This window comes from Sciurus vulgaris, assembly GCF_902686455.1.
Source record: "Sciurus vulgaris genome assembly, chromosome: 1".
In the NCBI taxonomy this organism is placed as follows: Eukaryota; Metazoa; Chordata; class Mammalia; order Rodentia; family Sciuridae; genus Sciurus; species Sciurus vulgaris.
The window spans coordinates 195,204,291-195,231,708 of NC_136461.1; the positions used below are offsets into that span (position 1 = coordinate 195,204,291).

Sequence of the window (27,418 nt, forward strand, 5' to 3'; positions counted from 1 at the left end):
CTCAGAAACAGTTGGCAGTGAAGACGTTGGCAATTGCAACACCGCCTATTATTAGATCAGTGTTATTCGAAAGGTAGTTCAGAACACCACGATACTGGCAAAGTGCTGCCCTCCCAAATAAGCAGGATCTTTCCTTTCTATTGTCCTGGTATTTCCCGGGTTATCAGAGGAAGGATGCACAGCCCTTCCTCTTGTCACCCCATCCTCGCCTAAATGTATCCCAAGGTCAGGAATAGAGGCTTTGATGATTCACCCCCAAGACAAAAAGGGCTCAGGAATATCACAGAATTTGCTTTCTGGACTCTGGGATTAAACCAGTTCTATAGACTTTGGGACTCAGAACCATGTGTGAAATCTACAAAAATACCTTATCAGGTATGACTTAGGATTTGGAAGCATTCTGTTGCATTATAATAAAAACCTGGGAATTGTGCTTCCAGGAATTAATGCAGACATTCTCCAACATGTGAACAAAATCATGTACAAAGGATTTGCTGTGTCCCCCTGATACAAAAAATACTGGATAATAACTAAATGCTCATCAATGGAAAATTGATGACATCAACTACATAATGTCTAAAAAAGATAGCACAGAAGGGATATGGAAACTTAACACAGACAACCTTCAAATTGTACATTTTAATTTACAATTTATACCAATAAAAAGGATTAGTTACAAAAAGGGATGCCGTCTGTACAAAATAAGGATTTTTTTTTTCCATTCATAGAGAATCCACTGTCATGTCTTACCTTGCCAAGTCAAAACTCAGATAGTATATTTAGTAAATTATCCCAGAATGACAGGTAATTCAGTCAAGGGCCATCAAATTATCAGCTTCCTATGTTTGATATAGAATTTCTTTCAAAGAACATTTTGCCTTCAACCAAAGAGTTTTAAGATCTTAAGAACTTACAGACCTTTATAAAAAAAATTAAAAAAAAAAAAAAAAAAAAAAAAACTACTGCTCTCAGGCAAATAGGTTGATATGGGGGGCACAGAACCCCTGGCTCACTTACCATCAGAATCATACATACACGAGTTTCCACTCCTGCAGTGAGTGTCCATGCAACATAACAGGAATAATGGCTTCTAAAACTTTACAAGTAAATTTTATTGTGGCCATAGGTCAACAGCAGGACATATGACAGTTTGGGTTCAGACTCTCTCTCCACCTACTACTTTGTCATATAAATTAAATATGGAAAGGTACACACAAACTTTATTAAAACTGAGGAGCTTTTTTCAAACTCCCATTTCCTAGTACAACACACATCACAGTTTAATAAGAAGAGGAATGGGAAGAAGAGCCATACTCTTAGGGTGCTTTTCCTAAACATAAACTGATCAAAATGTCCAAAACCTTTTTAGCTGACTCAAAATATGGCAGCCACTCACCATGCTCCTAGCTGTCTGCTTTCAGAATAAAAACAAACTGGAACGCCGCAGCCTACGAAAACCTTTATTGTTGATGAGCCGAGCTCTGATGGAAAAAGCTCACCTACGAAGGAGTTGTGGGTCTTCAAGCTGGTCTGATTCACAATGCCTGTATACTCCTGACTCAAAATAATAAAGATCTTCAAATGCAAATGAGTCTAAAGCCATTACACCTCGAATTACGAGTGATTCACTTAGATGTGCTTTAAAAAATGATTTACATACAGAAGAGTTGCACTTTTCTCACAATTAACTGCAACACTTGATGAAGAAAGGGCTAAGGGAAAAAAAAAAGACAATTTTAACAGGGCACACTTCAATGAACATATACCCAGAATGAGAATGAAATGTAATCAATGCCCAGGAGCCTCTCAAAGGGAGCATCTCCTGTGGCCAGTGTGATTTGAAACCTCCCTATGTAACAACCCAATGACTCTGGGTACACAAAGCCAATATGCTCTGCAGAGGAAACAAGGGATTGTGTTCATCAAAGTGTAAACTTAACCCCTGTGTTAGAGGCAACTCCACTAAAGTTTTGATCACTTAATTAGGAAAACTGCCTAGTCACAAGCCTCAATACTCATTAATAGCAATCTGGGCCCATCCTGACTCAGTGGTGTTGCATAAGAACACCTGAAGAGGTGGCTAATGGTTGCAGTGGCTGTCAGGTTGGCACAATTCCCAAAGCTGAGAAAGCTCTTTATCTACTGCTTCAGTCTTCTATTATTACGGTTCTGCCACCAAAGAGGGAAAATAACCGTGAACAAGTTCTTTGTGGTCAAGCGTTGGCAAAGTCAATAAATAAGGAGTCTGTCAAAGGCAGAACCATTTTATGGGCAACCCCTCTAGCTGCAACTTTAGGGGTTTGGGAATAGAAGGGAGGTGTGTGTGCAAGAAAGAGACAAGAATCCTTTTGACAGGGTTTGGTAACCCCACCCCAGATGCCAAACTCAGTGCCAGCAGATTGGGAACCGCTAAAGCCCATTATTCAGACAGAAAAGGAAGAAAACACACCAAAAAATAGTCAGTTTTGAAATTTGCACAGTTGATATTTGTTCTTCATAGCAGTAAGGACTTGAATGAGAATCATGAAACTTGAGGAACACTTGTATTTTCCTTCAGGATTTAAAAAACTTTGTCTCATACTGAAAGACTACATTCAGTGTGGGTCAGGTCCAACAGCATTAGCTAGACTCAGTTGTTAAGCACACCCAGCAACGGGAGGAAACGTCGCCTGAGTGGAGCGGCTGGTGGGCAGGCGAGAGGCCACTCCTTCACTGGTCTCCAAGTCGAAAGCCCTGGCCCCAGTTGTGTCTCCCACCTCCGCCATTCTGATCAGCAGCTCGCCTCATGCTAGCAGGGGGCACACCAAATCCTGACACTCCTCCTCTCCTGCTGGGCAGCCAGCGGTACCTGGAGGAGATGGGGAAACAAAGGCAGAGGAGAGAACAGAGTCACTTCCACAGAGTACCCAACCATTCAGCGCATCTCCTCTCCTGGGTGTTCCCATAGCATCTGGTATGGTAAAGGAGGCCAGGGACAATGCCTTATTTAACTTTGCTTTTTCAGCCCTTAGCTCAAGGCCCTGACCACAGATGGCACTTGTTTTTCATGTTTCTTAACTTTATCAAGCTTTCAGTTAAATTCACACTCTAAACATTTTTTTTCTTTTACTGACTATAAAAATATTCATGCAGAACAGTATGGAAACAAAAAGATTACACCCACAAGCCCAACAACCAGAAAGAATGACTGATAGCATCTTGGTATATCTAAATATGGATCTAACTGGATCAAAGAACAAAATTAATTCGCTTTCCAAGGACAAATCCACAGGTTGCATGTTTAAGCCCTGCACAGCATGTCCACCATGCTCCCGGCTGAACTGAATGCATCAAGAGAGATGGGAAGACAGCTTTGGGGCAGTAGTCACACTCTGTCCTCCAACCACCTTCTTCCCATCTTACAGATGGTGGAAAAGTCCAAAAAGGTTAGATGACTTCTTACTTTACAAATTAACAAATGAGAAGTCACCAAACAGCTAAGAAAACAAACCGAAGCGTACGCTCAATAGCATTTTCTCATTATTTCCCATCCTTACCTTTATTAGTAAACTGAGAATGCTTAAACCTATTCTACTTATCAGATCCTAATGTGTAAATTTTGCTTGAAGGCAGAGAGTACAAACTGCTACCCTGTTTAAAGTCCTGTTGGCTGCCACAGCAATCCCTGACAGGCGAACTCCCAACAGAAACGTGCCAAGCACAACCTTACACTACAGCAGCTACTAGGTGACCTTATCCTTCAAGGAGCAGTTACCCTACACCAAGCACTGCATGTTTATAAATTCACCTGGTCTTCACAACCCTATGCAGAGAACATTACTACCAGCCTTGCTTTACAAAGGAGAAAACTGGGGCAAGACTGTGAAATTCTTTGAAAGTGACAGTCAGGATTCAAACCCAGGCAGCCTGACTCCAGAGCTGGCGCCCTGCACTCACTCCTTCCTACACTGCAGACTCCTGCTGACAGCAGCTGGTGGCTCTGCCTTCATGGTTCTTCCCCAAAAGCACAGTGACTCCTTTTACACACAGAATTAACTATGTATAAAAGATATAACTGCTTTTCTGAGTGGAATGCAAAAAACTGTTCATCTTAGCAACTTAACTCTTGCCTTTCAAACAAGTAAAATTTTACCATTAAGTCAAAGTGCATTCCGAAGTGCTGGGTTCTCGACATGTGCAATATCTGATACAATAATATTCCTCCAAAGTATGTACTAAACACCTGAAAAAGGCAATGTGAGGGCTGTCTGCTTTGCCACTCGCTCTAAAACAATATGGAAGCCATCTCCACTGCTTAAGCGGTGGTAAAATTAAATGCAAGTAATTAGTATAAAAAGACACCCAATTATACATAATCAACAAAAATTTATGGTAATTTCAAAGCAGTTACTGTTTTTGCAAGGAGCTACATTTTGTCATCTGATCTTTATGCAAAAATTAACAGAAGGGCTTTCACCAAGAAAGAAAGCTCAAGTGGAAGGCAGGATACAGTGTGCTACTGATTTTGCCCTTACAATCTTGTACACTTTTTGTTGTCCATGACTGAGAAATATCTATAAGACTGTATTCAGAGTATGGCCATTTAAAGTAAAATAACTGCTGGCTGCCCCCCAAAGTACAAGTTTTTTAATTAATGCATCTGCCATCCTACGTGATAAACCTAGATCAGAAATCCAAACCTGCTGCTATTATATCCTTTGATAATTAGAAAGCAGATTGGTCATTTGTTTTTTAGCCTGAAGGCAATCCAAGGCTCAGAGAGAAGGAAGTTTCTCTTAAAGGAAAAAGAACAACAACAAAAACCCATAGCAACAATACTGCATGTTTCTGTGTATTTCTGCATGTTCACAATAAAAAGTCTTTCACAAACATATTCCTAATCTGTACAAGGGAAGGGGAGGAGACCTACTTCTGTTTTGCTGACCTCAACAGACCTCTTGAAAGAATGACAGAATTGTAAAACACTAAAATGAGCAAGATGCAAAAGGTTGTTGTTGTTTTCTTTTTTCAAGCTTTTAAATGCAAGTTATTACTGCATATCCCTGACATGAGATTAGGCGTGATTGTCAGGCAGGCTGTGACACCCAGATGGTGATTTAACTGGTCCCTGCTTCAACAGCCTTTTACTTCACTGACAGAACAGCCACATTACTTACATGCTCAAGTGTGTGAGCATCTCTTCTGGGCTCGTCAAAATCCTCTCCACCCCCAATGTTAGAAACAGTGCACATGGCTCTATTTACTAAGTACCTATGCTGTGTTCCCAACAGTGTTTCTTAACTCATCTAGTACTGAGAAGAGGGAGAGCACTCACTTTACAGACTTAAAAAATGAAGTTTGGGGGTTTTATTAAGTAACTTTTCAATATCAAAACTAGCATACCAGGGGAATGACATTCAAACCCAAAAGCTGTTGCCCCTGGCCTCCTCACGTCAGGCAATCCTGAGAGCGAAGAAACAGTTCAGGGACTGCGACTATACAAACTTCAAGTATCTCATTTTAACTTCCAATAGTGCTAACTTTTTTCTATTCTGTAATATGTAACATAATAAAGTTTAAAATTGCTCACCAGAGAACTTATTCCATTCCTCAGTGGAAATCATGGGTGGAACTGATACTTCAAGGCAAGTTCCACTGTCCTCCTGTTCCTCTTCCCACCCCCTGCCCACTGCTTCACTCCCAGGAGCTGCATCAGGTATCTTGGCCTTCTCAGCAGAGCAGATTTCCTTTCTATAATGTCTCAGACTAGTCATTAGTGGTCCCTTTAGGGATACCATAAAAGAGAATGAGCCATGACTTCGATGCCTGGCTTCCTGTGACTGTGAGAGGGTAAGTCATTGATATAGTTTGGATGTGAGGTGTCCCTCAAAAGCTCACATGTGAGACAATGCAGGAAGGTTCTGAGGAGAAATGATTGGGTTGTAAGAGTCTTAACCCAACCAGTGAATTAATCCCAGTTGGGATTAACTGAAGTGGTAGGGTGTGGTTGGAGGAGATGGGAATTAGGTGCGGCTATGGGGTATTTATTTTGTGTCTGGAGAGTGAAGACCCCCCTCTGCTTCCTGATGATGTGAGCTGCTTCCCTCTGCCACCCTCTTCCACCATGATGTTCTACCTCACCTTGAGCCCTGAGGAATGGAGCCAGCCTCCAATGGACTAAGACTTCTGAAACCATGAGCCCTCAAATAAACCTTTCCTACTCTGTAATTGTGCTGGTCAGACCCTTTTAATTACAGCAACAAAAAAGCTGACTAAAACAGTCATTTATTGGCTGACATTTCTCCATTGGACAAGGAGGTAAATCCAACTTCCCACAGAGCTTTTCTCAAGACATGGGAGAACAAAGGTAGTACAACTGTTCAATAGGAGGTATGGGGAAAGAGAAAACACTTACAAAAACTGAGGTGTGGATAGAAAATTTCTTCCTCCCAAGTCCATTGGGTATCTGAACATCAGGAAGAAATAAAGATGTCCAACAAGATTTCCAATTAGCTCATTGATTACCCTGCAAACAGAGAGTCAAATTAAAGACATCTGAGCAATAAGGGGAGATGTACCAAGTTTTAACTAATTTCAACAGCAAGAGGAAGAGCGCCTTCACTGCAGCCCATCTACAGGCCCTGGGAGTCTGTGACAGCTCTACAATAGGCCTTTTATAGTCTCGAGTGACAAATGCATTCTGAGGGAGAGGGGAAATCAGGCTGCTGAACCAACATGGCCTGCTACTCTTCTAGGCCAGCAGCCCCTCTGACATCTCTTTCAAGCCTCAGCCTCTCCTCAAAATACTTTCTTGGCTACTTTCTGCCTCTGGAGTTGGGAAGGCTGCAAAGCAAGCTTCCGAGCAATTTCACTCATGAATATTATATCTGCAAAACACAGGCAAATACAGTGTACCAAGAAAGGAGCATGGGAGTGAGAGCAAGATGGCTGATAAGCATCCACTCTCTCATCCAAGAGGAGTCATGACTGCCTCATGACTGCCTCTTTCTTGCCTTTTATATCCGTGAGTATAAGATGCCACAGAGACTTAGGGAAGCTGCACTATACCCTACATCCTAAAATAATCATTGCTCTTCTCCAGGTTTCCCAGGGTTTATACAGAGGTCACCCCAAGGTTTCCTGGGTCCACTGTTACTACTACATATCTTTCTTTGTCTTCACCTGCAACATGATTCCTTCAGGTACAAATCAGTATCTGCAACATTCTGCAACTCTCCCCTTCCAGGTGGGGGAGAATAGCTTTATCGTGCTCAGAACATGTTATGCTCTGAACAGTCTGTTGCTCAATTCATTCACTTCTCCCAATTAGAAGTCAGAATCACACAGAGCAAATGTGTCAGATACATGGAGAACTCCCACCATTTAAATTCTATTAAACTCTCAGAAAATATTTTGTAGTGTTAGAAATGGGAGAGATTGCCTGGGGCAGTGTTGCACACCTATAATACCCAATCAGTGAATTGGGTATTATTCAGTAAGGCCCTTAAGCAACTTAGTGAGATCCTGTCTCAAAATAAAAAATATAAAAAGAGCTGGGGATATAGTTCAGTGGTAAAGTACCCCTAGGTTCAATGGGAGACAGTTGTACCTTGATATCTGACTCTGCTTGGCCTAAACTTCTGTACCATCAAACCACTTACAAAAACTACTTCTCATCTGAGAATCTGCACTTCTGTGACAGTGAGCAATTCCCAGGCATTCAGGAAATGCCTTAAGAATAAAAAGACATAGAATTTCTATGGATAGCTCCTAGAGGAGTCATCTCAGACACAAATTAGTTCTACATTTGCTCAGTCTGGATAAATATGCATTCAAAAATGCATATTTATTCAAACAAACATATAAGACACTGTCTAATGATAAGCTAACAAAATTACAACCACCCAATGTTCAATGTACTAAAATTCTACAATTTAACCAATTACATCAAAATGTTATAAGACATCAATATTGAGATTCTTTTAAGATTTTATAAAGATTAGAAGAAAGATAAAGATGAATGGAAGTTTCCCAAGGGTCAGTTTCCAATCAAATAAATCCAATATCACTTACGAGCCTCCAATGATATAGTTGAATCCAAGTATAACCCACGGTAAATAACAGGCCTAGGAAAAAATATATATAAACATGAACAGCCACACCTGAGGAGGATAAGCTGCTATGGGGACTGAAATGGGAGGGACATACTCATAAGGGCTTTAATAAATCCTTTGGAAGGTCACTGCAAAATTTCTCACATCAATTTAACATCATTCCTACTGTACTTAAAACTTCCTATTGAAAATGAGACTTATTTGAATTCTTGTAACTGGAAAGTCAGAGTTTGTTGCCCATAGATGCAATCCCTGACCTTCTGAATTAATATTAACAAAGAGTTTCAGAAAGTAGACAAGTATCCAGGCTGGGACTGTGGCTCAGTGGTAGAGTCCTTGCCTAGCGTTTGTGTGTGTGAAGTACTGGGTTCAATTCTCAGTACCACATATAAATAAATTAATAAAATAAAGGTCCATCAATAACTAAGAAAAAAATTTTTAACAAGTAGACAAGTATCCTTTGCATGCTACTAAAAACACAGTCCACAACAGAACACACTAAGATTCCAACCAATAAAACTGCTATAATTATTTTGAATTTTTATCTCATTATACATTGATATCTTGAACTAATATGTTCCCAAGTGACAGTTCTCCAGATAAATTAAACATATGAGCCCCTTACCAAATTCAAGACCTCATGCCAAAGGTTAGGGGCATTGCAAGGAACTCCACAAACTAGAAAAGGGAGGGTTATACATAAATAACTTTAAGGCAACTTTGAGGTAAACTCTAAAATAGGACTATAATCCACTGCAAAAGTCCAAGGCCAAGACTAATTGCAGGCAGGAGACAAAAAATATGCTCAGTCCCATATGGGTAGGATTTACATAAGTGTATCAAAAAGATGTTATAGGTGGAACATTGTGAGAACTGGTACAAAGGAAAATGTCCGGAGGCAAAAAAAAAACCAATCTGTTTTCGCTAAAGTACTAAGCATATAACAAGAGTGAGGGAGTGATAAGAAGAGATCTTAAATGGTAGGATTTCACTTGGTAGCTTTCCTTCCAAAACACACACACACACACACACACACACACACACACGAGATCACTCAGTGACATATCCCTGAGCAGCCTGAGGTACAGAGGGGATGGGGAGGCAACAACAGTCAGCAAGGGACTCTGGGTTGGCTGAGAGCTGGGCTACTGAGGGGAGAAAGGGGCTTGCCTATGGTATACTGCTCTGCAGTGACCTCTTCTGGACGAGTCAGAAAGTACATCTCTTGGCTGAAGAGATTTCTGCAAAGACAAATGAAAAGGAAGTTTTTCCAACTAAGGTAAAGTACCTTAAATCGTGTTCCAAACCAAAATGATACAATCATGTCTCTGTTCAGCTGGGCCCAGACATAAAGTACTGACATGATCAGAGGAATCATCAGCAACTGCAAAAGAAGTCAACATTTAAAAACTAGGCTCCAGGAGCACTTACAGAATGCACATCTACTATGCTTTTTACTCCTCCCCGCCGAAAAACTTCTCACATGTATTCAAAAAGCAAAAGAATGTTAAACTGATCAAATCGATCAAATCAATCCTATTATTTCTCACAGAATAAATGCTACAAAATCCTACAGTAAAATACAACGCAATTATATATTTTAGACTCAGAAGTATCAGTCAAGCTGTTATTTGAAAAAAGTTTAATTACCATATAATCTCAATTTTTTAAAAATAGAAACCCTCACACATGCCTAGAAAATACTGGATAACCATTATTCTCACTGTGCAAACATAATATGAAAGAAAATAAGCAAAAAAAAAAAAAACCAATAATTTCAGTAACTCATATAGGAGACTTCAAAGTTTAGCCAACCTAATATCTTCAAAATAAAACAGGTATCATTGTTTTATAAGTTCAAAATCATGATCAACCACACAGTTCATATTAATTCTAATTTGTCAAAGGCTCTTAAGAGTAAGTCCAAATAGATAAAAGGGTAAATAGTTAGATAAAAGAGTAAATAGTTAGTTAAAGGGACACTTACCTGCATATCCATTGCTAAGCCAGTAATCTTTGTTTATAAAGTTAAAGATCAGATATAAGAAAGTTTTCTGTACCTATCAAGACTGAGCTGGTTATTTTCCCCCATTTAAAAGTTCACTTCATTCCTATGTTCTGAAGAAAATTGTGGCTCAGTGGTAGAGTGCTCACCTAGCATGTGTGAGGCCTTGGGTTCAATCCTCAGCACCACATAAAAAAAATAAAATAAAGGTATTGTGCCCACCTACATCTAAAACAAAATATTTTTTTTAAAAAAAGCTTTTTTGTCATTCGGACTACTTAACCCATTTTGTGCCATCAATCCTGATGTGGAACACCTATAAAACAAATTGAGCAACAAATATACCACTTACGTTAACTTTGAAATAATATCTGAATATTTGTTATGTTCATAGAATTGAAAATTTGGGACTTAATGGGTTAAATAAAACATCTGAGAACACAAAGGTTCAAATAATCTTCATCATGAATATTCCATAAGACTATACTTCAAGGAGAGATAGAAGTTAATAGCCTCAACATGACTTAGTCACCTGGTGTCTCTTCTGTGCCTTGCCTCTGTTTTAAGCATCATCCCTTCAAGTAGAGGATGGAAATGCCTATGCATCTGAGACAAATAATGATTCTACTCACACTCAGGGCTCTAAAGCATGGTGAAGTCCAAAACCACTTTTTTTTTTTTCATTCCCTTAAAGGAGAGGAAAGGGATTCAAAGTCCTACATCTTCTGGCTCTTGGCCAAGTTTAAACGGAGGCTGAGCCCAAGGGCAACTGTGAGCTCACCAACTCTGCCCAGGACTTGAGCCATCAAGTCCCTTCTGCTACTCTTACCATCTGTAAAAGCCTCAGAGTTGGAAGGGTGCTGACATCTGTGGTTGATATAAAGCAGAAACGGACTGTGACCAGAGCAGGGTACTTTATAGAGGTACTAAATTACTGTTTAGGACCCCAAAAGGACAGCAATGGAGTCAGAAAACACTGCTGTTGCAAATTAATTTTCTGATAAGAACCACCGATTTCAAAAGCTGTCTCATGGCACGGAATCTCTTTGTGCTCCAGTCAACAAGCTGTCACCCATGAGAACACAGAGAACTGGGAACAAGGAGGAGGAACGGTAATAAAACTCAACCAAATGTGGAAAAACCCCACAATCGCACTGTCAAGAGAATGCATCACTCAAGGGCTAAATGATTTGCCTGTTTTTTAGAAGAACTTTAATTAATCTTAATTATTAACTGTAGTAAACAAAGATGCAAAAAGTATGTAGTTTAAAATTTTTATAGAATGCTATTTCTCAAGACCCGAAAAAAAAAAAGGTTAATTTCTGGCCCAAAATCACACTAAAGGATACCACGATGCAAATCCAGTTAAAGAGAAGCATGAATAAATAGTCTGCCGGCCTCCCATCAAATGCTCCTAGAAATGAAAATAAGCCAAATGTCAGGGTTGAGAACAGAGGGAAACACTTAAACACAACTACATTGGCAGCCTACTACTATTATTATTACTAGTATTATTAGACACATACACCACTTGTCCAGCAGCAGTTTGGGTACTGGGAAGATTCAGTCTCTGTCTTCACAGAACTTATATTCCAAAATGGGAAAATGACATGAGGGAGAAAGGAATACCAAGTGAGAGCCAACCTGTCTATGGCCTGACTTCTTCATTCTGCATCTGTGAGGTGTGCCGGAAGGACCTAAGACCCTCTTCTTACAGATGAGGAAATAAAGTCATGTGATCAAAGTCACATGGGCTGCTGGAAACTGAGTGAAGTCTAACTACAGTTCACTGTTCTTATCACTGCACCATTAACCAGGCTGTGTTTTATTACTGGGCAGAATAACCAACAGCCCATTCCTTCTAATGATGGCTCCTAATCAGAGGAGAGAAACGAAACGCAAGTGACTAAGGTCACTTGATCTCAAAACTTACCTTTCCTTCCCCTCAACATTCTACCAGTTATGTTTAAAAAAAAAAAAAAAAAAAAAAAAAAAAACACTTAAAAAGTGTTAGAAAACGAAATGAATATATCTAAAAGAAAACAGGTTTCTAGCAGGTCTCTTCCACTCTCTTTTATTTCCCTTTGTTACCTCAAAGGCACACTTCAGCCAGTGTTAATGAGGTTTCATGCTAGAGAATCACTGTGATAAATCAGAGCTGAGATTCTACTAAAATTTCTGAATTTTAGTAATAGCTACACTTCTTTGATGTAGTTTTGCTTTGTGATTAAAGAATTCTTTAGATTGAGTAGTTAAGATACTATAATCACACCAACTGTAGTACTATGTTATTTGGCATATTTACAAGTGAGAATTTACAATTAACTGGTCTCAAATTGCAGACTTGTAGTTCAAATCAGAAACCTCATAAATAAGCCAACATTGCTATATACTTAACCAATTTAGCCAGGCAGAAAAATACACAAGTGGCAAACACTTTCTCAAAAGACTAACGAGCCGTGCGCAGTGGTGCATGCCTGTAATCCCAGTAGCTCGGGAGGCTGAGGCAGGAGGAACGAGTTCGAAGTCGGCCTCAGCAAAAGTGAGGTGCTAAGCAACTCAGTGAGACCCTGTCTCTAAATACAAAATAGGGCTGGGGATGTGGCTCACTGGTCAAGTGCCCCTGAGTTCAATCCCTAGTAACCCCCACCCCCGAACCAAACAAAACAACTAACCTGAGGCTGTGAAAAGAAAATGGGGAGTAAGTAAACCTGGGTTCCATTCCTACCTATCCTATCACAAATAACTTTGTGACTTCTGGGACATGTCTCAAGCCACTGTTTTGTTGTTCATGAAATAAGAGGTTAAACAGACAATCTAAAAAATTCCTCTCTACACTACTGTTCATAGCAGCATTATTCTAAATAAGCAAAAAATGAATCCAAGCCAAATGTCCATCAACTGATGAACAGATAAACAAAATGTATTATTATCTATAAAGGAATGAACTCCTACAACATATTACACGGAAGAACCTTAAAAATAGTGAAAGAAGCCAGTCACAAAAGACCTCATAATGATCCCATTTGCAAGAATATTGTAAAGTTGATTATGAGTTGGGCATAGTGGCACCTGCCTCAAAGCTACTTGGGAGGCTGAGGCGGGAAGATTGCAAGTTTGAGGCCAGCCTGGGCAACTCAGCAAGATCCTGTCTCAAAATTTAAAAAGAGCTGAGAGTGTAGTTCAATGTAGTTCTCCAGTACCACTAAAAAACGATTATGATAATGATTGTACAACCAAGAGAATACTAAAATCCTTTGAGTTATACACTTTACTGGATGAATTGTGTGGTATGGGAATTAGTCTCCCCTAGCTATACGTGGGGGATTGGTTCTAGGACCTCTCTCCAATACCAAAATCTGCAAATCTTCAAATTCCTTATATTAAATGGTATATACTAATTGCATATAGCCTGTACACATGTACTTGAAATCATTTCCAGATTAGTTACAGTACTCAATACAATGTAAACACTGTACAAACAGTTATTACACTACATTGTTTAGGAAATAATGACAAAGAAATTTCTATGCAGACTCAATTTTTTTTCAAAAAATGTTCAATCTATGGTTAAAACCAAGGGTGTAGAATAGAGGGGTAACTATGTATCTTGATGAAGCTATTAATTTAAAAAAAAAAAAACTCTCAGCTGAACATTTCAAAATGCTCCAATACTGTGCTTAGGGAACAATTTCTAAGAATCAAAACAAACAAGACTATGGAGAAAAAAAAAAAAAGGACTAGGGTCTACTAATCCACAGAAGTATTTTAAATGTTATTCAGGTAGAATAATATTAAAAATTAGGGGTTGGAGTTGTGGCTCAGTGGTTGAGCACTTGCCTGGCATGTGTGAGGCCCTGGGTTCGATACTCAGTACCACATATAAATAAATAAAATTAAAAAGGTCCATTGACAACTAAAAAAATAAATTAGGTATATTTGGAAGGCATATATTTGCCAGGCACCAACTGCCTGTAATCCCAGTGATTCAAGAAGCTGAGGCAGAAGGATCACAAGTCCAAGGCCAGACTTGCCAACCGAGACCCTGCCTCAGAATAAAAAATAAAAAAGGCTCAGTGGCGAAGTGCCCCTGGGAACAATCCCTGGTGCCAAAAATAAAAAACAAAAAAAACATTAGGATTTTCTTTAAGTTCTTACAATTCAGAGGTAAATACTGAAATATTTACAAATCAAATGATACCATGCCTGGTGTTTTGTTCCAAAGGGGAAGTAGTTATTGATACAGATAAAGTAAGACTTGCTATGAGAAAACTGTTAGGTGGGTGATGGTCAAATGGGTTCACATTGACACAATGCAACATGGATGAATCTTAAAAGACATGCTAAATGAAAGAGGTGAGTCACAAAAGGCCATATGAAATGTTCCAAACAGGCAAATGTGTGTGGAAAGTAGACCAGTTGTGGCTAGAGGCTGGGAGGAAGCAGGGAGTGAAGAGCAACTGCGTTGGGTTTTGAGTGGGGAGGGTTAGGAAAATGTGCTGAAACTTAACTGTGGTGACAGAGAACACTATAAATATACTCAACATCACTCAGCTGTACACTTTAAAATGGTAAAATGCATTTTGTGTCATATGAATTTGATCTCAATGACTTTTTGCTCTATTTTGTACATGCTTGAATTTTTAAATAAAAGTTTTAATCTACACTAAGGAGATGAGTACGGTATGCAAACTTCTGATCTTAACTTTTTTTAATATATAAAATGGTGAAGCTACTTTGTACCTCATGATTTTGTGAAGACTAAAAATCAGATGATCTAACTGTGTGATCCAGTCTTGGCACCGTCAGTGAGCATGTACTATCACTACGCCATCTCTTTATGTGATGCTAACTGCCCTCAAAACTCCTCCAAGTAAATACAGGGTTAGTAAATAAGAAAGAAACAATACTTAAAACAACTATGGATAACATACCTGCTTCAAGCCGTGTAGAATACTGATATAAGAAATACAAATTGACCAAATAAAGAAATCCAGTTCCTGGACCCACAGGAAAATAAAAGGTGGCAGTGACTGGCCTCCAAATCTGTCCAGATGAAAATAAACACAGCTGTTAGTTTCTCTAAGCTGGTTTAATTTTCTTTAATTAAATAAAATTAACCCTTGTAAAGTATTTTCCTCAATAAGAACTACCATAGTGATGATTCTATCAATACAATTCAAGAAAACAACTGAAGAAAAGTTCATATCAATTACAAACATATCAATTTGCAAATCAATTGTATGACATCATAAAATAAGCAATAACATTTCTAAACGAGTTGGAAAAAAAAAAAAAAAAAAACACAGAAGCATATGGCTAGTCTTACTGAAATCAGGTATATAAGGCAGCCAAGGTCAAAAATGAATTACTGCCAGGTGTGGCGGCACACAACTGTAATAATCCCAAAACTCAGTTGGCTAAGGCAGGAAAAACAAAAATTCACAAGTTTAAGATGAGCCTCAGGAACATGGGGAAAGCCTGTCTTGAATTAAGAAATAAAAGGGGCTAGAGATGTAGCTCAGCAGTAGTGGTAGAGCGCTCCTGGGTTCAATCTCCAGTCAATGGAGGCGGAGTGGGTTACAAGAACTTCCTTTCCAACAGTACCTCTATTTAGGAAAAGAATATACTAGGATGACATACGGTCCAAAAAAAAATGTCATATTCAAAAGTTAAAAGCAGTACAGGAATTTCTTTATTCAGGCCAATGTGCTAAACATACAATGTGACAAAAAAACATTACTTCTCAAAACAAAAAATACCTGGTGTCCCATATATAGAATGTGCCATTCTATTAACAACTGATCAGTCTTTTTGTGTATGTTACTATTATTCATCCTTCATCCTACTTCATACTGCACTGTTTTATACCTTGTTTCATTTCCTTGACAAAATATTTCTATTGGCTTCACAGTATTTCTCTTATGTGTATATCCAAACTTCATTTAAACTGTTAAATTGCCACAATGAATATTCTTGTCTGTCCTTTTTATACACATACATACAGGATAAATTTCTGTGAATCAATCTGCTAGATCAACAGACATATGCATTTATTTTGGTAGATATTGCCAAATGCCTACAGAAGTGTTTAATCAATTTATACTTCCTTCTAAAATGCAGATGAATGCCTGTCTTCTCCCACATACTCACCATTTAGTAATTTTATATTCACAAATCTGAAAATTAATTTTTGCTTTATAAGAAAAATTAAGTACCTTTTCATGATTTAAAAAATTTTAGACTGGACATGGTAGTGCACACTTGCAATCCCAGCTACTCAGGAGGCTAAAGTGGAAGGATCACAAATTCAAGGCCAGTCTTGGGGACTTAATGAGACACACTGAGCCCAAAGCATTAGAGTCAGCCATCAATAGATTGATACCTCTCAAACTTGAGCCTTAAAATAAACTTTTCATTCTCTAATTGTTCTTTTTTTTTCCCCCCCTTTTGATACCAGGGACTGAACCCAGGGGCACTTAACCACATCCACATCCCCTTTTTTAATATAAATTTTATTTAGAGACAGGGTCTCAATGAGTTGCTGAGGGCCTTGATAAGTTGCTTGATAAGTTGTGACCTTGAAATCATCCTGTTTCAGCCTCCAGAGCAGCAGGGATCACAGGTGTGCACCACCATGCCAGGCACTCTAATTGTTCTTTTTTTTATCTTTATTTTTGGTACCAGGGATTGAACTCAGGGGCACTCACCATTGAGCCACATCCCCAGCCTATTGTGTGTTCTATTTAGAAACGGGGTCTCACTGAGTTGCTGAGCGCCTCACATTTGCTGAGGCTGGCTTTGAACTCTCGATCCTCCTGTCTCAGTCGCTGGGATTATAAGCATGCACTACCATGCCAGGTGCTCTAATTGTTCTTAAGTCTTTTGTTCACAGCAGTGAAAAATCTGATTAAACACCCTATCTCTAAGTAAAAAATAAAAAGGGATGGGGATATAGTTCCTTGGTAGAGCTTCACTGGGTTCAATCCCACCAAAAAACAAAACCAAAAAATTTTAGCATATTCCTTATCCATTTTTCTGCTGGATTTGCAGTTCTTTGTATATTATAGAAATTTTTCTTTCTCATTATTGCAAATCTTTTCTGATCTGCCATTAGACTTAGGCTTTTATGGTATTTTTGCTATATTCTGGCAAAACTTTAATGTGTAAGCAAATGTATCCATCACACATCTTGCTTACAAAATCTTTTTACCCCAAGGATAGAAACATGTTTGTAGGTTTACTGCAGCATTTTCATAGAAATCTAAGGAATGAGGAAGAAAGCAAACTAATTTTTCTAGACTGTAGCTCAGTTTTCTCACCCCCACTTATAAAGTAGCCCGAACATTCTCCAATTATTTGAAAAACCTATTCCCATTGAATATTTACTCCTTTTTATATTGTCTAGTTTTAAACTATTGAATTTGGAATTGATGCCTATACCAAGTTATTTTAATTTCTGGTTTTATAAAGTTTTTAAATATCTGATTAAGTTACACAATTAAATAGTCTCCCTCCCTCTTTTCTTCCACAACTGTCCCACTTCTCTTGGCTAGTCTCACTATTTTTCTAAATGAATTACATCCAACATCTTTATTATGTCAATGTGATACTGATTAAATTTTCAAATTTGCCAGGAAATGGAGACTATCACGCTAAGTGGAATAAGGCAATGGTTGGGCGGGGGGTCAGATAACATAAATACTTAGGAACAAGATCAGTGGAGTAGAAGAGAGAGGGAGGAAGGATGAGAAAGGGGAAGAAATATGGAATGAATTAAACAGAATCATGTTACATGCATATACAAATGTGCCAACAGGAATGTCACCTTTCTGTTTATGTAGAAGGTACCAATCAAAAACAATAAAGGAGCAAAAGGGCTGGCACAGAGGCTCATGCCAGCAATCCCAGCAGCTTGGGAGGCTGAGGTAGGATTGCCAATTTCAAGACCAGCCTCAGCAACTTAGTGAGACCTTATTTCAAAATAAAAAATAAGGGCTGGGGATGTGGCTCAATGGTAAATTGCCCCTGGGTTAAATTCCCAGTTATCCCCTACCCCAAAAAAAGGGAGCAAGGAAGGAAGGGAAGATCAGTAGAGAAAGGAGAATGGGGGGATGGAAAAGGAGGAAAATGGGGGAATGCGGAATTAAATAAAATTCTTAGCATGTATGACTTTATCAAAGTAGTTAAACCCAACTACTGTGTATAACAATAATGCTCTAAAAAAAATTCCCAGCCAAGAATTCTTTCATAACTTTTAGTTTTCCATAAAGCTATCTCCACCTCCTTTTATACCCAACCCCTAAAGCTGTAATACTTGAAAATTAAGCCAGGTTTTCCAAGCACTCAACACCATCCATAAATAAAATTTTGTCTTTCTTCATTCCTGTTTAATTCACTGGCTAGTACCTCCAGAACAATATTAGGTAACGGTGAAATAGATGGCCTTCCTAGACTTTTCAACATGTCAGCAAGATGCTGGCTTTTGGCTTGAAAGCTGTGTGTCTCATGGCATACTACCATGTCAAAAGAAGCAAGACCTGGCGTGAGTAAGGGAAAATTTGGTCTTGGTACAAAATCCCACAAAACTGCAAGACCACAATAAATGAAAAGACACCACTAACAATTCGAGTGTGTATGGAATGGAGGATATCAGTTATGGGGCCTGGCCAGAACAGAACTGGGAAGTCCCATTTTCCAAGTACAGGAAAGCAATCCTCAGGGTTTAATTTCCTGTGGGGGAAAATGCACTGTACATACCCAAAAAGGGACTTTCCAAAAACCCTGTATTAAACCAGTAAACAAAATAGGTTAAAATTCACTTAAAACTTGATGACAACTTTATAAACAGTATAGTTTAATGAACAGACCACTACAGATAAGACCTGAATTTAAGTTTCTGCAGACAAGTTACCATTTTTCAGACTCAATTTCCATCCGTAAAAGGAGAATTATGTATTAATACTTGCCCTGCCTTAATGGTTTTTGGTAGAGCTAGTATTCTGTCCAAGTATGACTTCAGACTTTGTGACACTAAACCCCTATTTTTTTGCAATGTTTCTCATAAAAGACATAATATAATGAGGCATAATTATAATTAGTAAAAATTTTCAGTACCATTAAACTGGTATAATCCTGAAATGAACTGAGAGTAAACCTATTCAATCTCCCTGTTTATGAAAAGCACTGAATAAAGACAAGAAGCAAGTTCTGGCCTATGGGACCGTGAGAGTCTGGATCTGCAAACTGGCTTTCATCATCTACCCAGTGACATTTGTCCTGTGACTCCTGCCTTCCTATCTTAGAGTTTGTAAAAGGCTGGAATTAAGAAAGCAGATTAAAATGGTGCCTTGTTTAAAAAAAAAAAAAAAAAAAAAAAGTATGCGTGGGTGTGTTACTATCACATCTTTTAGGAGACGCCCACTGACCTGGGTTTTACAAATTCACATTTAAGCTACCCCCACATTCCTGTAAGTTACTCAAGGCCTGAATTTAGAAAAGAAATCTTAAGTTTTTTTCTGACTACGTTTTCTCTAATGCTGATGACACAACACTATTTTTAGCCACTGTGTGCACCTGTTCTTTAGAAATCAGTGTCTGTCAAAATACCTCATATTTCTCTTCCCTGTTCATTAAGCTTACCCTTGAGTTATACTTGGCTTTCATTGATCTAAAAGACTTAGACTTAATATTGTTTTTGTATTACTTTAAAATTATAATTTGAGCCATGCCTGTATTAAAATTTTCCAAATAATCTGCTAAGATAATGACAAATGCCATCCAGAGTCCAGAGTGGGTCTTTTTTTTTTAAAAAAAAAAGTATGTAAAGCAAATATTTTTCTGAACTTTAAAGAGGACAGTTTGAGGTTAAGAAAGTCTACACAGGTCACCAAGCAAGACAAGATTACAAGAACCTGTGTGCCAAATGCTGATGTTAGCAAACTGTGGCATTCTTTTTTAAAACAAAGTAGGTAAGCAAGAAAAGACCCCTTCCATTTTTTTATTTCTTTTTCTTTCTTTCTTTCTTTTTTTTTTTTTTTTTTTTTTTTTTTTTTTTTAATGAAAGGCACTCAAAATCAATTTAGGGCTTTAAAAAGGCTATTAGCAAGCATCAATTCTACTTTTAAACATGTATTTAACAGAAAAGCATGCCTATGTTCACCAAGAATTATCTATGTTCACAAAGACATACTAGAATGTTCAAGGCGGCACAGCTCATAAAAGCCCAAACTGGAACCTACTTCAAAGATCCATTAACAGTAGAATGTGTAAATAAATTATATTCACACACTGGAATAATGAGAATGAGTCCCTAGAACCACATGCAACCAATACAGGTGACTCTCCAACACACCATTTGTAAATGAAGCTTGACCCAAGACTACACAGTTTATTTCCCATTATAGAAAGTACAAATCTTGATAAAAACAATCTATGTTTGTATCAAAAGTCAAGACAGTAGTGATCCTTGAAGGGTTAGTACCAGAAGGGAGAAAAAGTGAGGTTTCAGGGTACTGATAACATTCTGCTCACGATATGGATGCTGGATAAATACATGTATTAAGTTCCTGAAAACTCAAGCTATAAATATACACTTTCATGTTTGCATACTGTAACAATGAAGTAAACACCTAAGTCATGATCTAATGGGCAACCTTATCTACAGACCATGTGGACAAAACCTTAAGGGCAGATTTCAAACTCTTCATACCAAAAACACTAACCACTGCAGTTTTAAATTCAAACCTTGAAGTTACTTCCATTCTCAGCCTATAGTCAAAATTCATTCTCCTTCCAGTTATATATGAAATGTCTCTCTCTCCCAAATATTCTTAAATCAACCTGCTAGGGTTGCAGTCATTGGGTTAAATGTGATGATACAAGCAAAGAATCACAGACTTGGCATCATTTCTTATCCCTGGAAACAAAATAGAAAAATTCAGAGTTCACATTTTTCAGATTACAAGTTGGGATGCTTTTTAAGGGACCAAAAAAAAAAAAGGATAATAATCCAGGAGTTACATTTCTATTTCAATTACAAATTCAAACTAGAGTCTTACTATCCATGAAGAAAGGGAGTAAGGCAAAAGATCATTATCAGCTGATGAGTAAAACAGGCAACTATTTTTGAGTAGCCTACTTATCAGACTATGTACTGACATTTTACAAACATTTTCCTATGTGTTCTATTTAACAGAGGCATGAAAAACATATCTATGTCCTCGCCTTGAAAGTACCTGTTTTTGTGTTTCTGAAATTAAGATGTCTTACAAGGGCTGGGGAGATAGCTCAGTCGGTAGAGTGCCTGCTTTGCAAGCACAAGGCCCTGGGTTCAATCCCCAGCACAGAAAAAAAAAAAAAAAAGAGATGTCTTACAATTAATATAGTCATTTAATGTAATTCCTACTCCCTCCCAGAAAAGCTGTACTAAAATGATAAAGCATCACATAATCAATGGAGTCTTAGAAAAGAGTTAATATATTATGTATTATCCCACTTTTAGGTAAAGACATTGAAGGTCAGACAGGATAAATAACTTATCCAAGGGCACACAGTAGTAAGGAGCTGAGCAGGCAATGGAGGGCTTTGAAGGTCAGTGACCTGAAACCCTTTGGTCTTTCTGTTCTAATAAAAAAGGAAGAACAATTTGCTATAACTACTTTGGAAGAAATCACCTTCCAAAATGTTTTGCTAAACACTTAATTATCTTTTGGTAGCTATTCAGCAAAGTAGTTAAGTAAGACAACTGAGTTCTATCTTCAACTCACTGAAAGAGAACTGAAACTGCGATTGTCTATGAAAGGGGTTAACACTTATGTCAGGATGACTGTAGGAGTGAGATAACACATGGAAAAGACAATAGACACAAGGGGGTAATACCCAAAGAAATGAAGAAATATTACAACACAGGCAGCTATGGGAGAATTTAATCTCAGAAAACACTAGAGCAGAAGGAAACTGTCATCTCTCTTGTAATCAGGGACCAATAATGAAGACATTTCATCACTGTGAACTATTTGATGAATATAAGTCTGAGGGACTAGAAATAGGGAGAAATTGTAGACAACCATATAGTGAGTCTTGGCACACACCTGTTTTGACCTATCCAAACTAGCAAAATAATTTTAAACTTTGGAGTTCCAAACCATCAAGCTATACAGAGGAAACTTAAATAAGGAGGAAAAATAACTCATCGCTTCCAACACAAATGCATAATTCTAAATCAATCATCCCCCAACTTTTAAGTTGTTAAATATTCAGTTTCTAAGGAAAAAGCGAGCCTCAAACTCTGAAACCACATCACACTGTCCGTCAACAGCAGCCACCCCATGCAGATTTTCCTCCACTGCAATCATTCTTCCACATGGGTCTGAAAGCTGAACTAGTTCAGAATGGGCAAGAGTCAGAGAAGCAGAAAGCAAAACTTATCTGCTGCTGATCCTTCCACACCTGGGCAGTCAGAGCACTGACCTGCCTGCTTGTTATCCCAGTCTCAGGATAACAAGCCTGGGAGAAACAATCCAAGGGTGATGGGAAATTATGGAAAGTGTGGCATGAATAACAACTCTCAAATCAGTTCACCACTTTTAACATTATACACCTGCAGTCTATTAGGAAGGAGTGAGAGTGAGAGAGTGAGAGTGAGTGAGTGAGTGAGTGAGTGAGTGAGTGAGTGAGTGAGTGAGTGTGTGAGTGTGTGTGTGTGTGTGTGTTTGTACACACCCGGGAGCATATGCTAGGCAAGTGGTCTAACACCAAGTTATACCCCCATTTTTTTTCCCCCTTTTCTTTTGAGACAGTCTCCCTTAGTTGCCCAGGCTGGCCTAGAACTTGTGATCCTCCTGCCTCAGTCTCATAAGTAGCTGGGATTAGAGGCATGCATCATCACACCCAGCTAGAAAGGTTTTTTTCAAATATTTTACTAATCTTACTATATAAGTCAACAAAATTTTGCAACAAGGGTCAAAGAGGCAGTTTTGGCCAGAAAATGACATACAACCACTACTCCCCACACGTGCACATTACCCAACATGACACCAAAGTGCACAACATGCACTCTGCCAACATAGCAGTATGCAATACTGGTTGTACTCTAGAACAATGTTTTTCTAAGCAACTGCCTACGGCACATGTTCGCTTGGGTGCCTGAAAAGCATCTCAAAACTTACAACAACCAAAACATAATCATTCAACCATACTTCCCACCAAACCTGCGCCTCCCAAATATTCCCAATATCTGTTAAGGCTGCATCAACCACTCAGTTGCTCCTGAGAAAATGATATCTCTGAGTTCTCTTTCAACCATCCACTTAGTGGTGATCCTGTCCATTCCAACTGCTGAATCTATCCACTTTCTACCTTTGTAGCCACCCTAGTCCTAACCACCACTGCTCTTGCCTCCTTTCATTTCTCTCTGATCCCATTATCTAGCCCTTTCCCACACATCAAGTCCACTCCACAGGGCAATCAAGTCAATCTGTAAGTCCTTTGTTTAACTGGCTCCCAGGCTTCATAGTGCCCTCAAAATAAAATTCAATGATAGAGCCCTTGCCTACCACGCAAAAGGCCTGGTTTTGATGCCCAGCTCTGAAAAAAAAAAAAAAATAATAATAATAATAATAATAATAAATAAAGTTTAAAGCTCTTAACATGACCTAAAAGATCCTTTATTATCTAGCCCCAATCTATCTTCCCATCTTTGCTTTCCAGCATTCACCCCTAGCCATCTCCTCGTCTTTATCTACCAATCCTCACCCATATGACTGTATTAGCTAACCAGGGTTCTTTATGTTTCTAGTTCCTGTCCCAAAGACTTTCAACTTATTATTCCTTCTTTCTGGAAGGCAGTATCCAGACCCAGATCTACCCAAAGACATTCTTCATATGTCTTCTGAGACTTTTCAGCAATAGTTCATCCGATATTACACACTCTTCAACACATGTCTCTCCCACTATTTTCTTCATGGGAGCAGGAACCTTTTCTGTTTTATTCACTATTGCATTCCCAGGGTCCAGCACATAGCAAGCATCTAATTGTTCCCATGAATTAACCAGCACATAAGCACCTGCAATGTGCTAGGCACTATTCCAGGTGACAAAGACAGTAGTAGACAAGACAGAGATCTGGCTCTTCATAGCACCTTGATTTGCTGCTGACACTTAGGTTTGCTTTCTCAGCTGCAGAGGCCTGCAGCTTACACAGACCCCACCCACCAGCCAAATGGGAAAATTGAGTTTTGTCTCAAACTCTAGTTTCAATATGTAGCAAGAAAAATAAGGGTAAGGGAGATGGAGAGAAGGAAGGGTACTATTTTACATTAGGCAATCACAGAAGGCCTTGCTGATACGATGACATTTGGGGAGAGACCTGAAAGATTAAGGAACCAAACAAGTGAGCCATGGTTATCTTCCTCAAGCACAGAAATACCACCTGCAAAGGCAATGAGGAAGACTCTAGTTAGATGCTGAAGAAACTGTAGGATCTCATCATGGAACCTAATGCACAGGTGTTGCTGAGTAGCAGGAGATGAGGTCAGAGAGGCAATGGAGGGCCTACAGGTCAGTGAAAAGACTTGGATTTTACTCATCCAATAAGAAGTTTTTGGGGAGGATTCTGGACAGGCTCACAGGATATTACTTAAGTTTTAAAATAACTACTCTAACTGTCCAAAGAAAGAAGACTGAAAGGACCAAGGCTGGAAAGATAATGGCTTGCAAAAGAAAAAAAGGGGGGGGGGGTTGTATTCTGGATATATATTTAAGGTAGAATCAATTGGATTTTTGACACATTGTGGGGTATGAGAGAAAAAGAGGGATCACTACACAACTATTAGCTTGAGCTCCTTCACTTACAGAGTTTATGTACTTAAGGCAAAGGGAAAATGAAGATTTGGTTTTGGAGACCTTCAGTTTGACTGAGATGTCTAACAGTCATCCAAATGGTGATTTTCAGAAGTCTAATGGATGTACAAATCTGGAAATCAAAAGTCACATCTGGAACGAAGATACTTATAGCATAGTTGTATTTGATAGTTCTGCTTATATAAAGTATTTAAAGCCATGAGGCTGAATGAAATCACCTGGCTGCAGTGGGAGGTGAGTATAGGAGAGGTACTATATCTGATCCCTGTGGTACATTCCAACATTTAAAAGTCATCAAAATGAAAAAGTAGTAAAGGAGACTAAGAAATAATACCCAGTGAGGAGGAAGGCAACAGAGTGTTGTTAGAATTAATGTCAGATCTTGAAATCTTAATTGCCACTAATTGAAGTTTTAAATCACAGAATCCAGTGAATACAGATAACCTCCAGGAAACTGACATTCTCTTACCAGGAATGATATTCTAGATTGCTTCCCTTCATGCTTAGAAAATAACAAGGTCTTCCATTTCTGAAGCAAATTACTCTCTATTCATTCCTTCATACGCTGATTTACTACATGCAAGATTCTAAGTCAGGACCTGGGGGTAATGTACATAAATAAACTCACTGTCTGTCTCCGACCTTAATACACTTCTACAGAGGGAAAGAAAAACTCCACTATCATGAAAACAACTCAGCTATAAGTTGGTCAAGAGAACACTACAGATTAAGCGGACACCACGTGGGTGACTGAAGTAGGTAAAAGGGTACTGCACCAGGTGAATCCTGTCTGATAATCAGCCATTCAATAATAGGCTGACAACTATCATTGACTTAACTTCGCATTGCTTCCTTCACTGAGTGCGGAGCGTGGGAAGCGCTAGCTTACTCTATGGGTGAAGTTAGTCCTTTTCCATCAGGTTAACCCCCGTGTCCAACTACCCAGGTCCTCGCTCTGGCCCTAGGGCCTCCCGGGGCCCACCGGACCCCACCCTAAACCGCTGGAGCCCGACGCACTACAAATCCCACCAGGCCCCGCGCGCACACACACGCCGCCGCCGGCCCCGCCCCCGCGGGGCCGCCTGGGGCCTGTAGTCCACTCCTGACGCCGGCCAGTACCTGGAAACGATAGAGGAAGGCTTCGGGCCAGAGGAAGAAGTAGGCTGGGCTGATGAGGCCGAGTTTGCCGACCAAGGGGACCGCGACGGTGGCAGCGAACCAGTAGCGCGTGATGATCGGGATGCTCCTGAACCAGTCCCCGATGTCCGACATCTTCGCCTCTCAGGTCGCCAGGATGCGCACAGCCACGGGTCTGTCCGTACGGGCCCCCTCACTACGCGGCCGGCTCGGCGAGTGGAAGGTGTCGAGGCGGAAGCCGCCGAAGCCGCGGTGCAGAAGGCGGAGACCGGCGGACGTGGCGCCACCGAATTCGGACGAGCGAGGCAGCGTTCTGAGACGAAACTTCCCCTTCCGGCGCCGCGGGTCACGTGATCAGACGTCCCGCGGCTTAAAGGGCGAGCGCCGATTTTCCGGCAGAGCCACGGCTCGGCCTTCCGGGGCGGGGCCCGGCGATCACACGACTGGGAGAAAACAGTGGTTGCCAGAAGCAACGGCAAATGCTCCAACCAATGGAGAGGCCGAATGCCCTTAACCTAGTTCTCGCCAGAGTTGTAATCCTAGTGGGTGAGCCGGGAGGGTATTTAAAGGGGCAGGAGGAAAAAGAAGTGACCAGGTCCTCGTTTGTTCACTCACTGGACAAATAAATGCTCTCAGGCAGGGTTTTAGACATCGCGTTCTGTAGCTGTCAGCGCTGTCGTGGTATCGTTTCTAATGGAGCTTACATTTTTATGAGCATAGATAATAAATGAATAATGGATTAAGATTATTTCGGAGCAGGATAAGGAAAATAAAATAGGAGGATGAGGTAGTGTGACAGAGTGAGGGTGGAGGATTGGGAGGAGAAATGGCTACTTAGTAGGAGAATGGCCAGGTCCCAGGAGATGGTCTTTAAGCAGGGCCAACCAGGCAAAGATCTGAGGGAAGAAATTTATACGAGGAGAAAACAACTACTCTCACTAGCTTGTAGTGTTGGAGGAAGTAAAAGCAAAAATTTAAAAAAAAAAAAAGGTTTTGACTTCTAATCTATTTCATCAGGCAACACATACTTACCAACAGATGAGAATCCATCCTGTTTTTAAAACAATCCAAAAAACACGAGTTGTTGTTTTAGAGTTAGGACCTTCAGTTTAAGAATGACAAAGCCTTCCAATAAAGACCACCCTGAACAAAAAATGTCAACAAAGTTAGATCTATGAATTGCCGCAGCCAGGGAAACTGCACTCCAGAGGAACCTGGACCCGTCTCAACCAATGAAATGGTCATTATTGGATTATGGGAAAAGGGAGAGTTTAGGTAAAAATTAAAAGAAGCTTTGTCTTGCAGGGTGTGGTGGTGCCCA

At 39.5% G+C, this 27,418-nt stretch overlaps 1 protein-coding gene across 2 annotated transcripts; it reads right to left on the reverse strand.

Moving 5' to 3' along the window:
- Positions 1–624: 624 nt before the first annotated feature.
- On the reverse strand, positions 625–26,623 carry DERL1 (derlin 1). Of its 2 annotated transcripts, none has more exons than XM_079138806.1 (8): positions 26,080–26,492; positions 15,033–15,144; positions 11,448–11,512; positions 10,081–10,107; positions 9,382–9,477; positions 8,053–8,105; positions 6,395–6,505; positions 625–2,848 (listed from the first exon to the last, which is right to left on the reverse strand). In XM_079138806.1, the coding sequence occupies exons 1-8, from the start codon at positions 26,230–26,232 to the stop codon at positions 2,710–2,712; spliced, it is 756 nt and encodes a 251-aa protein (XP_078994932.1). In that variant the 5' UTR covers positions 26,233–26,492; the 3' UTR covers positions 625–2,709. The 2 variants fall into 2 exon arrangements, 1 of the variants encoding a protein (XP_078994932.1); XR_013763655.1 differs by having other exon boundaries at positions 2,715–2,848; positions 9,264–9,477; positions 26,080–26,623.
- Positions 26,624–27,418: the final 795 nt, after the last annotated feature.